The 12,715-nt window shown below is 34.4% G+C and overlaps 2 protein-coding genes and 1 long non-coding RNA gene across 3 annotated transcripts; 1 reads left to right on the top strand and 2 right to left on the bottom strand.

Moving 5' to 3' along the window:
* The first annotated feature begins 1,222 nt into the window (after positions 1–1,222).
* Positions 1,223–3,584, top strand: LOC128207007 (uncharacterized). Its single transcript, XM_052909791.1, has 3 exons — positions 1,223–1,543; positions 1,778–1,974; positions 2,193–3,584. The coding sequence occupies exons 1-3, from the start codon at positions 1,229–1,231 to the stop codon at positions 3,244–3,246; spliced, it is 1,566 nt and encodes a 521-aa protein (XP_052765751.1). The 5' UTR covers positions 1,223–1,228; the 3' UTR covers positions 3,247–3,584.
* Positions 3,585–4,790: 1,206 nt separating this feature from the next.
* Positions 4,791–7,499, bottom strand: LOC128204848 (uncharacterized). The gene is made up of 3 exons (XM_052906255.1): positions 7,083–7,499; positions 6,578–6,741; positions 4,791–6,105 (listed from the first exon to the last, which is right to left on the bottom strand). The coding sequence occupies exons 1-3, from the start codon at positions 7,497–7,499 to the stop codon at positions 5,718–5,720; spliced, it is 969 nt and encodes a 322-aa protein (XP_052762215.1). The 3' UTR covers positions 4,791–5,717.
* Positions 7,500–9,817: 2,318 nt separating this feature from the next.
* LOC128205272 (uncharacterized) lies at positions 9,818–11,856 on the bottom strand. The gene is made up of 3 exons (XR_008256206.1): positions 11,828–11,856; positions 10,568–10,652; positions 9,818–9,970 (listed from the first exon to the last, which is right to left on the bottom strand). It is a non-coding gene; the product is annotated as an uncharacterized LOC128205272 (long non-coding RNA).
* Positions 11,857–12,715: the final 859 nt, after the last annotated feature.

Below are 12,715 nucleotides of genomic sequence, written 5' to 3'. Positions count from 1 at the left end.
CATGGGTAGGTTATTTCCTTTTTATGTCTGTTGTGAAAAATATATTTATAGGCGCGAAAAATTAACTGTTTCCAAGTTTCCAAGTTTATTTCGTATAACTCATGTCACAAAACATGACAAAAAGAGTATTGAAATATATATATATATATATACAACTATGTAAAGAACGAGAATAGTCTCAACATTTTAAGACATAATCTATAAGAATAAATAAATTCAATCAGTGTCATCCAATATTAACATTATACCTTTATAATGGAGGAGGCATTTAAAGGGAAACAAAATGCATCAATGTATGTATCCTTATGAGAATCTAACCATTATCTCTTTAATAAGCTTACATAGTTTTTTCAAAATGTATACCTGAATCAGGTCTTATTTGCATTACTTGTTTAAATTTAATAATATTTGGATGTCTAATATATTTATTATCAAGACAACTTTTTTTTACCAACAAATTCTTGACATTCCAACAAATAATGATATTCATCTCCTATGCTATTATCGTTACAAAATAAACATTTTCTATCGTTGTATTCTACATTATTCCAGCTTCCACATGTAATTTGTTATTTCTAGTTCTAAATTTTATCATATATCGCAAGAGTTTGTAAGGTGTCTGTACAAGATAATTTTCAAATTCAAACTTTTCTTTATACAATCTACAATCTATAATTTATACATTTTCTAGAAGTATTTATAGTAGAAAACCATTCATTAATAAAGAGATCGGACAACTGTGGATGTACTTTCTCACTTAATTGTTCAAAATTATTGTGATTAAATGAGCCCACTACAGTGATAATTGTTGGAATTTGTTTCTTTTGTTTCTTACCTAAGTTGTTATCATTATCTGGAACCGATGTTTGATCATTTTTAATTAGCAAACATTAAACAGACGACCTTTTAATTTCGTAAAAACGTATTGTTTACAAATTGTTTTGAAATTATAAATGCACTTCACAAAACATGTTTTCATATTTGCATACTAGATACTTTTGAAAATAATATGCACTAAGCTGAACATTAATTGTTGTTTGTTAATATTATTATTATTGTCCGGTTGCCAGTCTTTAATACTGAGCCAAAATTACGAACGATTTCCGTATTGTCCTTTCCGATAACTCGATTATCTTTCCCTGAATACTCTTCAAGTGGGCATGCGCAGAAAGCGGAAATTTACTTCCGGGGACTACACAAACCAGGAAGTAAACAGCAACAAGTGAAAATGGAAAGTAAAGATTCAAAACTAATAAAGAAAACGGGCAGGAAAACCCCTAAGTACTGTTGTATTTGTAAAGGAATTTACAGAGGAAAGGTTATTGATGGGAGAAAAGTGTCATTGCACCGTTTTCCTCAGAACAAACGTTTAAAACGTGTGTGGGTGCAGCGATGTAAAACGGTCATGAGATCGTTCCAGTGGAATGAACACAGACGATTGTGTTGTGAGCATTTTGTTGGCTTCAGAGGACCTTCATTCCAGCATACACTTCCATCTATGTTTCCAACTGAGACTGGTGCTACCAAAACCTTCCAGCCAACGGTATTTTTTTATTTCTTATATTAGTTTAAGTTCTTCCTTACACGCACCTCAAAATGAATTATGTTATATCAACGGTGCTTAAAAACAATGTCACAGCACTTATTTGTAAATTTTGTAATTTAAGAAATGATTAAAGAATTGTTTTCAAATACAGCCTGGAAAAATGTGTACCATATAGCCTGGCAGATTTTGTACCAAAACAATTATCTTATACAGTTTCATTTGCAATTTCAGCTCCTTGATGAAGACGTAGGTGATGATGATGATGGTGATATGGTCAATGACGATTTAGACCTAGAACTGTCAAATGATGATAGCATACAGCCACAACTGTCATTTGTATCCCCTTCCGGACATGCCATTGATACCTCTGTCCACCTGCATGATTACTGCATGGGACCAGTACTACAGCCACAGAATCAGTCCTTTAGGTATTGTTCAATATATATATATATTGCTTCTTGTGCTATGAAATCGATCTGATTAGTTAATTACTTCTGATCATTTTTCTTCATTCTTTAACAAAAATAGGAAAATTTAAGTGTTTGTAAATGTTTAAGGCCAAAAAAACAAACATTTGGTTAGGGTTACCAGACTGTACATGTAAGATGTGGTAAATGGGTACATGATCAATTTGTATATGTTTCAGATGTTGTGACACACAGACTGAGAACAACTGTGCAGTGATGGAAGTACAAACTGAAGAAAGTTTCCTGGGAAAAACAGCAGACTTCAGTTCACAAACAGAACATTCTACTAGAGACTTTGGTGTACAATGTCAGCTACCTATGCTCACATATGATGACGTAAAATACAATGACGATTTGGTCAGTTTTTACACCGGAATCCCTAATCGAGTTGTGTTTGAAGCTTTGTTTGATGAAATCAAGGATGAAGCTGAAGTGCGGACATCAAGGCGGAAACTTAACTATAAAGATTCAGATGGAGGACGGCCAAGAACTCTAAGTGTTCTGGATGAATTTTTCATGGTGCTGATGCGCCTACGTCTAGGTCTGTTATTTGAAGATCTAGGTACTAGGTTTTGCATATCCACTTCACAATGTAGTGACATTGTTGAAAGATGGATCAACTATTTACATGTACAATTATCCTTTCTTGTTCAATGGCCATCTCGTGAGGTAGTGAAAAATAACATGCCTGAACAATTTAAAGAGAAATATTCTAACACTAGAATTATTATCGACTGCACTGAAATTTACAGTGAAACATCCAGTTCTCTTTCTTTGAAAAGTTTAATGTACAGTGATTACAAGTCTCACATGACTCATAAGATTTTGGTGGGTATAAGCCCAAATGGTGTTGTAACTTTTGTTTCTGACTGTTGGGTGGGCTGTACCAGTGACAAGAAACTCACAGAAAAATGTGGACTCTTGGACTTGCTTGAAGAAGGAGACGCCATAATGGTTGATAAGGGTTTCACTATTACAGACCTTACTACTCCAAGAGGCATTCATCTCATTATTCCACCATTTAAACAGAAAGGAAAACAATTCTCTAAACGTGAGGTTCTCCTTACAAAAGATATTGCAAGTTTACGAATACATGTTGAAAGGCAAATGGAGAGAATCAAGAACTTTCGAATATTGCATGGCAATATTCCTATAACACAGTCAAGGAGAATTTCTAAAGTGTTCAAAATATGCACATATTTGACAAATCTATGGCCACCACTTGTTCAATAATAACTAATGTGTCAATGAAAGCGTTTGTATATATCAAGCATTAGATTTAGGGATAAAAACTTGTATACTTCTAACTAGAACAATGAAATTGTAATTTTGTTTTAAAATCAATTTTTCGAGCAAGTTATATGATAACATATGAGATTACACATTTGATTCAGGTTTGACAAAAATGGATAAGGAAATATGCTCATGTGAATGGATTTCAAGATTTGATTTGAAACATGTATGCATTAACTGATCAATTTATTGATATAATTTTTTGTTTGTGAAACATCTGCTTTGTATTTTGTGGTTTTATTATTTGTAACATTTCTAAGAATAAAAGTCAAAGATCACTTATTAAGTTTGGCTCTGAAATGAGTTTTTTTTATTTGCCATGTGTAATTGATCTACCACGTACTTCAAATCATTAGTATTGAATTGCTTAAAGGATTTTTCAGTATGAACCATTTTCATATCAGTTTCATAATTGAACTAAGTGGAAATAAGAACAGGCAAGAGTGCCATAGATCAAACTGAAATGCACGACAAATGTTAACTTTAAGATACATTAGATTAAAAAAACTAGCCCCATGCTAAATATGTCCCAATTTTTAAAGGGACTGTACACCAGATTGGCACCAATAAAGTTTTTTTCTGTAACAAATCTCAGGACAAATTATTTAATAAAATGTTTTACTCTTCTGATATGATAATTGTAAAGAAATACCAAAATGTAAAAGAAAATTGAGCTATGGTTCGAACCAGTGTCACCAAAATAGCTGTCCAGTGTTGTATCCACTTTGCTACGAAGGCTTACCCGAAACCATATGAATGTTTAAGCTAATATACCTTACTTGGTTATATTCCATGATATCATTAACTAGCAAATCACGCATAAGAATGAATTCTACTAGGTATACATACCCAGTAAAAAAAAAATAATGGAGAAATATGGAAAAAATAATGCGAAAATAAATTAATTGTATACTATGTGGTACTTCAGTTAGTTAGTATTAATGCATTGTACACATTGATACCAAGTTTATGTCAGTTTTTGACAAGTTTCTTTTTTTTCGATATTTCATCACACGGTGTATAGCCCCTTTAAGTTTTGCACCCTGCAAACATAAGAAAGTAACACTCATTTGTTGTTTTTAATTAGCAAGTCAGAAAAGGAGAACAACTCGACAGTCTTGAGTTATGGGCCGTGCAGTAGCTACATGCAAACCAATATTCAATTGAACATCTTCAATTGTTTTAGAGTAAAACTCAGCTACTTCTTTAAACAATGGCAATATAAACGCTATCACTATCCTGCACACAAAATGCAATAATAACACACTTGAAAGGTTAAACATATGTCCATTTATTAAGCTCAGAAATACATCCCTGAAAACTAGATAAATGGAAAGGAAAAGTAGAAAAGGTCAAACATAAAACAAGGAAATAATTAAAGTAGATTTACAGCATCGCATAATCACAATATGTTGACAAAAGTACACATACTTTCAAAATACTGCCCAAAATTTAGATTTACAACTTTTTTATTCATGGTTTCAAATTCATAGTAACAATACAGTCATTTTGGAGTTTCATTTTGAATATAGTTATGAAAATAACTGAAAGCAAACAAGATATTCACATAAATTGCCATTATTGATCATTCAAATGTACATGTATGAACAACACATAACTAGACGATGTACAAATCAATTGAACAGACTCATTCCCCTTTTAACACGTTGTGCGTACAGTTCAGGAATGTATGATTCAAGGCAAAATCTGTCAAGTTGACACAACATTTTCAGCCAAAATGATTCACAAAATGCAATTCTCTGTATAGAAAGACCTACACATGTCCAAACTACAAAATCACACCATTTCCTCCCGGTGATTCCCATCTGCCCTTGGACCTGGTAGTAATATTTGTGTGTTTCCTTGAGTAACACCTTGCCATTCTCTAACTGACAAAAAAAATCATTGTCTTCACAGCATTCCTCAGGCGTTTGCATCCTCCATTTCTTAGAGGCAGGACACTTAATCTCAACCAGACCAACACTTTCTGTACAATGTGAACAGAACACAAGCCCATCTGGACTGGCACCAAGGTAGGGTCTGTCGGCACATACAACTAGACCACTGTCTTTAACTGCTAGTCCTTTGTGGTCAGTTTGCATTGCTTTCGCATACATTCTCTTTGCAGCCTTCTCATGTTTAATTCCATATTCTGTGTACTTGCTTGTGAAATTGGAATACAACATCTGCCGCAGGAGTCCGTCAGGTTCAGTTGATTCTTTCCTACGACAGATGCTGCCAAAGTTTGAAGCTGTTAGGCGTTCTTTTCTGGCCTCTTGCCATTTCCCACTTTTTTGGCCCCTTGTTAAGATTTCAGTTAATTGAATTTCTTCAGCGCTTTGCTTCAAAGAGTCAAAATGATCCAAAAACACTGTCTTACTAGAACTGTCCCTCAAGTTTACACTATCATGTTAGTTGAATGGCACAGAATGTAACACAGGGAGATCTGGTTCATTTTCAGTTGTTTCAATTTCAAAGTTTTTTAACCAGCCTACATTCAACTTCGAACCAACCAGTTTCTGCCTAAATCTGTCAATGTTAACAGTGCATCCATTGATAGAGTTCAGTTCATGGTTTTTGTTTACAGAAACTTTACGCACTGACACGTTGTACAGTTTCTTCTTTGAGAACATAAGATCTTCAGATTTCCTAGGCGACAGCTTACGTTTCCGTGGTGCAGACAGCATGCTGAAGTTGTTCCAGGCACAGGGTTTGGATGTTGGAGCAAGGGTTTTTTTACGCGTCAGGTCTTCAAGTCCATACAGCAGGGCACCAATATGGTTGCAGCATTCACCTTCACTAGATGAAAATAAAAAAAATCATTTACATGTGTGCCTTTTTACTTGTTATACTTACATGTATATTCCAAAACATTAAAGTTTGAAAATGGAGGTGAATACACAGTATTTTACACTTAGTATTTCCTGGTAGACCATGAACATACAAAACACAAAGAGTGCCAGAAGTAAACACCAACACGGTGAAGGGAGTTCATTGAATCAATACATAAGCTCGCCTGTTCTTTCATTCAGAAAAAAATAGCAAAACTCAGCTAACCATGAAAGCCAAAATTATGACAGTTATAACATGTGCTTTTTTGTCTCTTGTAACAAGTGTACCAAGTTTGATAAGAAGATATGAAATAGTTTGAAGAATGCCCCAAGTTTAAGTATTTGATAATACTGACAAAATAGCCTAGCGTGTGTGGGTTTGACACCTTTCATCAATGCAGATCAGAGACTTTGATTTATCACAAATTAATTCAACTTACCCAGCTGGACAGTTGCAGAACGCAGAGTGTATGCAGCCAGTCACTTTCGACAGAAGGATCCAGGGTTGGTACTCTGGTGACTTTCTTTTGTCTGCAGTTGGAAATGATGGCAGCACGGAAGCTTGAACATAACAGTGGCTGCACTCTTCGCTTATGAGATGGACCTGAAGAATAAATTATAAATAATATTTTAATTTAAATGACAATAAATAAACAACATACATCATAGAACATATGAAAATTGTACAAAATACATTATTTTTTTTAAAATTAAGATAAGTATATAGTCAGTGTGGTTCGACACATACATGTGCTTGCATCCACCCCACCCCCCTTAATTGTGGCTAGCCCCGCTATACATAAAAATGTTAAGTACATTTTTTACACCAAATTATTTTTATGTCCAAGTCAAAATAGTCACCTTGAGCTAATTATATAACTAGATAAAGTAAACATGGCAGAAAAAACAGCCTCAGACTTATTATAAACTCACTATTTGACATACCTCAACTTTCTGTACATGTCCGTCCACATAATAAGTCCTCGCCTTCAATTGACGTTTCGAGTCTCTTTTCAGTACAATGTAGTTGTATATATCCTTTTCCTCTACAGCAGGAAACAGATCAATAGTGGACTTCCATGCCTTCAGTGTTGATGGCGGTGGAACACCCTCGCCACATGGGAGGATAAAGCGTTCGGTTGCTCTTCTCTCTCTTTCTTCCCGATCTGTCTCCTCCAGCACGCGTTTGTCAGTTATAGAAAGTCTATATGCGCCTTTTATCCTCTCAATCAATTCGCATTTAAGACCTGATACATTCAATTTCCGGTTCGCAAGGAATCTTTTCAAATCGACGACCTTAAATGGTGTCAACTCATTGTTATTCATACACGCCCCAGTGATCTCATTGTCTACGTCGGCCATCTTGCAAAATGTATTCCCCGGAAGTAGGAAATGGAGTAGCCTCCCTTAGAAATCAGGGGAAGTAACCAAGTTATCGGAAAGGACAATAAGTTCGGAGATTTCCGTTGATTCGGATTTGGTCCGGTCCGGCCAGTCTTTTATTAGTCTGGTTCCCTGCTTACTGACATTCCATAGTACGTCAGGCAAAGACCAATAAAGGTTGTTATTTGATGGTAACGAAGAGGATGTAATGATAATATAAATAATTAAAAAATCAAGTCAAAACAAAAAAAACACAGACTTAAACAACTTTCCAAATTAAGTTACGTTTTTATCATTATAAGTAGCAAGAGTAAAAGCACAATGTGAAGTAGTACTATGTGATGATAACGGCGAATAAATTCGTCGAAGTACAAAGAGATCACAGGCGACAACAAGCCAAAAATTCGACAAAACAACAACAAGCGCCCTATAAGGTTACCATTTATTTTACTTTTGTTGATCAAGTTAATATCACAACGGCATTTGAACACTCTTTATATGTAGAATATAATGGTACACTCGAGTTTTGGTGATCACATGTCTGGAAAGAAATATTTTGACAAAAGTGAAGTTGACTTAATTCGGACGTTGTTTATTTTCGGATGTTTGTCAATTGGAAATGAATGCCTTAATATAGACTTATTTGACTTTAACTTCTTTGTGATGGTTAAAATGGGAAATTCAAATGAATGATGGAACTATGAAATTTAAATATACCACTGTATTTATTGCATGATTTGTTTGGTTGCATTACAAAAATAATGTTTTATGTTTCAGATTTCCCAGTTCTGATGTTGGAAGAAGTTTGCTGCTTAATGACTTGCATCACCTGATTTAAACATTCTTATTGACAAGTGTGTCGGTTTATTTCCATTTGTCATAAGAGTTTTCTATCTGGGTGTGTAAGCTTTCATCATTGATAACAAGCCATGTCACCCCTGTCACTCCAGAGAAATTAGTGTTGTGCCACTGATCGACTATAATCGACAAGTAATCGGAAAGGCCTACGTCGGCGACAATCGATAGTGAAATTTGAACAATTGATTTTAGTCAAATCAAGTCAAGTCAAACAATGTTTATTCTCTCATACCATATTATATGGCAAATGAGGTATATTAAATGAACATAAATGACATGACGGCAGATACATGTTTAAATTTAGAATTATGATACCCAACATGGGTTTCGGAGAGAATATAGAAACAGGGGACGTAACCGCTACCAACAAATTTTCTTATTTCTGGTTAATGCTAGTTTATGTCGAAATGTTAAGGTCTTGCTATGTTATGTACTCATACTCATATCAAGTCAATAAGTCACTAGAGTACCTTATAACAAATTTTCTTTCTTCTTCAAACATATTACCATTTACTTCTAACCATGTAAGAATTTAGTTTTTTTTCTGAAAGAAACTGATCCTGTTCTTGTAAAACATATAGAATATTCAACTGCTTGTTGTACTTGATACTGACTGATTAATATTAAAAAGAAATTGTTATCTTTATTTGTTGTTATTTTACACATCATCATGTATACAATACTGAATGTAAGACAATAATTAGAGTCTGTGGTCTCATGTTCTGTATTGTAATAGTTACTTTTAAACTCTAATAATTGGTTGCTTTCTAAATAAATAATGTAATTTATATAAAGAAATCTACAAACAATATTGTAAGGGAACATTGGTGCTTAAAACTGATGCATGTACTGTATCTGTTTGCCTTTAATATGATGAGCAAAGATAATTAAAATCGATTAATAACCAATCATTGATCGTTTTCAATAACCAATTATCGATAGCTTTTTTTCTGTCTGGTTCCCAACTCTAAGAGGACGACCCTTGAATTGGCAAAAAAAATCCTCAAAGTGTCCACTCTTTAAATTTTCATTCACATCGCTATTCACCAAACCTGGTGAAATAAAATGAGGACGGGCATATTTTGTGACAGTCAGTGACCTCATCTTGTTATTTTTATATTTTGCCCCAGTTTGACCAAGTTGGTGTGCATTACTTTGCACATGCTGGTCATTCTGTCAGTAGACCAACGCTTGTGAGGCTGAATTTATAAATGCTCAAACCTAACTTGGTACTCGCACTTGGTAATGAGATTGGTCATGGGTACTAGATGACTCCTTATTTGAGATCTTGTGGTTAAAGGAAGAGGAAGGTAACCATAAACACATTAAGCTTGGCCAACTACAGAATGTTATGGCCAAATATATCTTCAGGATGACTGAAGATATAACTACCTTTACCAAATAAAAAGACAAAACAAGGATTAAGGCAACAATTTATTGACAACAATTTTTACATTGTAAGATAAATAGATTGAATCTGTGTCTTTGTGCCTGCTCGGCCACATCAGTTGCCAAGGTCATCTTACAATTTATCCTAGATCGGAATGGTCATAGCCTCACTGACTGAGCTCTCTGAACTTGGCACACGTAAACTGAAACAAAAATAGCTTTAAATCTGAGTAAACATATATTTTAATGTTAATTCATCCCCATAACAATCTGAATAGTAAAAACATTGTTTTTCTCATAATTACCTCTACTGATACTTATCTCGAGATCTAAAAATAAAATCCTAATATGATCTGCTGTTTTCTAAAAGTTTTCTTTTGCCAATAAAACCTTGAGTGACAATATTTCCCCCAACATGAAACTGGTTTAAAAATTGAGAAATGAAAATAATTTTGATTAATAGTTTTAAGCGTGTTTATCTGTAATGTGTTAGGTTCTTAAAAGATCTGGTCTATAAGGAGGTTAAACTCATTAAATGTAGCAGAAATTTTTCAATAATCCTTAAAATAAAACAATAAAACTAAATCATCCTGTTGTATCTAGTCTCCATTTGTGCTCAGAAATCAGTAAAAGGTGCATTACAACACCAGACAGTTCTATATGATTCCTTCTGTATCTATATTTATTTAACTGCATTTAAAATATAGACACAAGTTTATGTAGATCACAATTATCAATGATGGTCAAGAATGTGTAACATAAGCAGCATTAAGCTCTGTAGAACCTTTTAGCTCAGTTACCTGGTATTTGGACTACAGTTTTGGCCAGACGAGCTATCAAAACTATCCCATTCCAGCAATTTGGTCCCTAGGTTGATCTCTTGTTCTGTGAATAATATAAGAAATGTGTTTAAGTATGCTATGATGTACAAAATAAGCAATACTTTGTTCCTAAATGTTGCATTTTTAATACTTCATACAATCCTTATAATTGCAATTGATCAAATGAGATAGTTAGGTAAGCTAAACCTGTCCAAATACTAGGTAACTGTGGTTTTTAGCAATGAACCTATGTGTAGATTTTAAATCTGCTTTGAGTATGTAATAAAGAACCATCTATTGGTTATAACCAGAACTATTATCAACAAAACTCCAGGTGGGGGTCGAACTCGGGACCCTCTGATTCAGAGTATGATTAGCTAACCTCTCCATTGCCACTACTGTAATACACGTAACAAATAAACATTGAACTGTTTTATATTGACATTAATCCAGAGGGGATTTAAACCAAACCAGGTCAATGAAATAGTAGTTCTATCTATCTCTGTTTAATGTCAACTCCTCTTCCGAGTGTTACTGACATGAACGGTGCGCGCCGGCTTGTTAGTGAAAAAAAATTAAAACACTGATGAGGCAAATCACATCAGAAAAGTGAGAACTAGGGTATAAAAGAGAACACAATTTAGGTAACATGATAAAAAGTGATTGGTGAACTGGTAAAAGGATAAAAACACTGATAACTGATCACAAGGGCAGGATGTGTTGTTTGCCACAGCCCTATGGTCCTTATCATTTCCAAAAGGGCAAAATTATTCCCAGGCTGATATATAGATATGGGTGAATTGTTACTAGTCCTAAATCACAACCACATGCCTCTTGTTTCTGTCTAGTCAAGAAATCACTAAAAATGAATTGTGCCATTTCTACCTAATATAAAAAATGTTCAAATACTGTTGTTTAATTATAATGCACCAGTCAATTGTTACCATGGCCTCCCCAGGTCCGGGAAATAGCGGGGACTTTGACGTTCAGCCAGGTCCTGGTAAAATCCCCGCCCTGCGGAGACAAACTGATGGTAAAATCCCCGCCTAATGCCCTTGCACCCAAAGGACCCTAAGTAAGGCCCATTTTCCACTATATTTGGCGCGAAGACAAAACAAGTGCATTGAACCCCCGGTACTGCAGGACCACCTGGAAGGTAAAAACACGGCCCATTTCCACGGCTATTCCTGGTTACAATTGACTGGTGCATGTGAAAACAAAAATAAAATAAATGGTAACCTTAAAGTGGCCATTAGGCACTGCCATTCTTGTCCTAATGTATGTCGGTGAGCAGGAAACACCTTGCGACATCAGAACAGGAAACTTGTGAAATCTAAAACATGCAACAATGAACATCTCCATTTATTTTTCAAGTGACCAAACAAAATCATGCAATAAATACAGTGTTATAATTCTATTTACTTGTTCCATTGTTCATTCGAACTTCCCATTTTAACCATCAGTCTTAATAAGAGAAGGTGAAGTCAAATGCGGCATTTATTTCCCATTGACAAACATCCGAACGTCCGAATTACGTTAACTTCACTTTTGTCAAAATATTTCTTTCCAGACGTGATCACCAAAAATCGAATGTATCTTATTTTCTATATATTAAGAGTGTTCAAATGGCGTTGATTTATTAACTTGATTAACAAAAGTTAAATAAATGGTAACCGTATAGTGTCCACTAGCTAAAGAACTTCAGCGAACACGTTATATATTACCTTTTTGGATGTGTTGTAAACATCAAAAAAATAAATATCAACATTAAAGTTATGGAAGCCAGAACTAAGTGTCCACAGGGCGCCGCCATTATTGGTCTTTGCCCGGTTACTCTTAATACCGAATAATACCGGATAATACCGAATAATACCGGATAATACCAAATAACTACCGAATAATACATTTATTTTGCAAATAAAACTTATATTAGTATAAATTTAGGTGAAATATATATATATATAAATAGTTTAAATATTTAGTAAAAAACCCTGTTCTGAGCATATCTATGGCCTATTGTTCAAAATGTCTGTTTCATATATTTTTGAGTGTTCTCCCTTTAGATGTATAAGAGTGTTTCCATTTGTTCAATCCATCAAGAAGTCTTTAGATTCAAAGTGTTTATTT

Source organism: Mya arenaria, chromosome 10 (assembly GCF_026914265.1).
Source record: "Mya arenaria isolate MELC-2E11 chromosome 10, ASM2691426v1".
In the NCBI taxonomy this organism is placed as follows: Eukaryota; Metazoa; Mollusca; class Bivalvia; order Myida; family Myidae; genus Mya; species Mya arenaria.
Note: the sequence above shows the minus strand (reverse complement) of the source record. Positions and strands in the feature narration are given on the sequence as shown.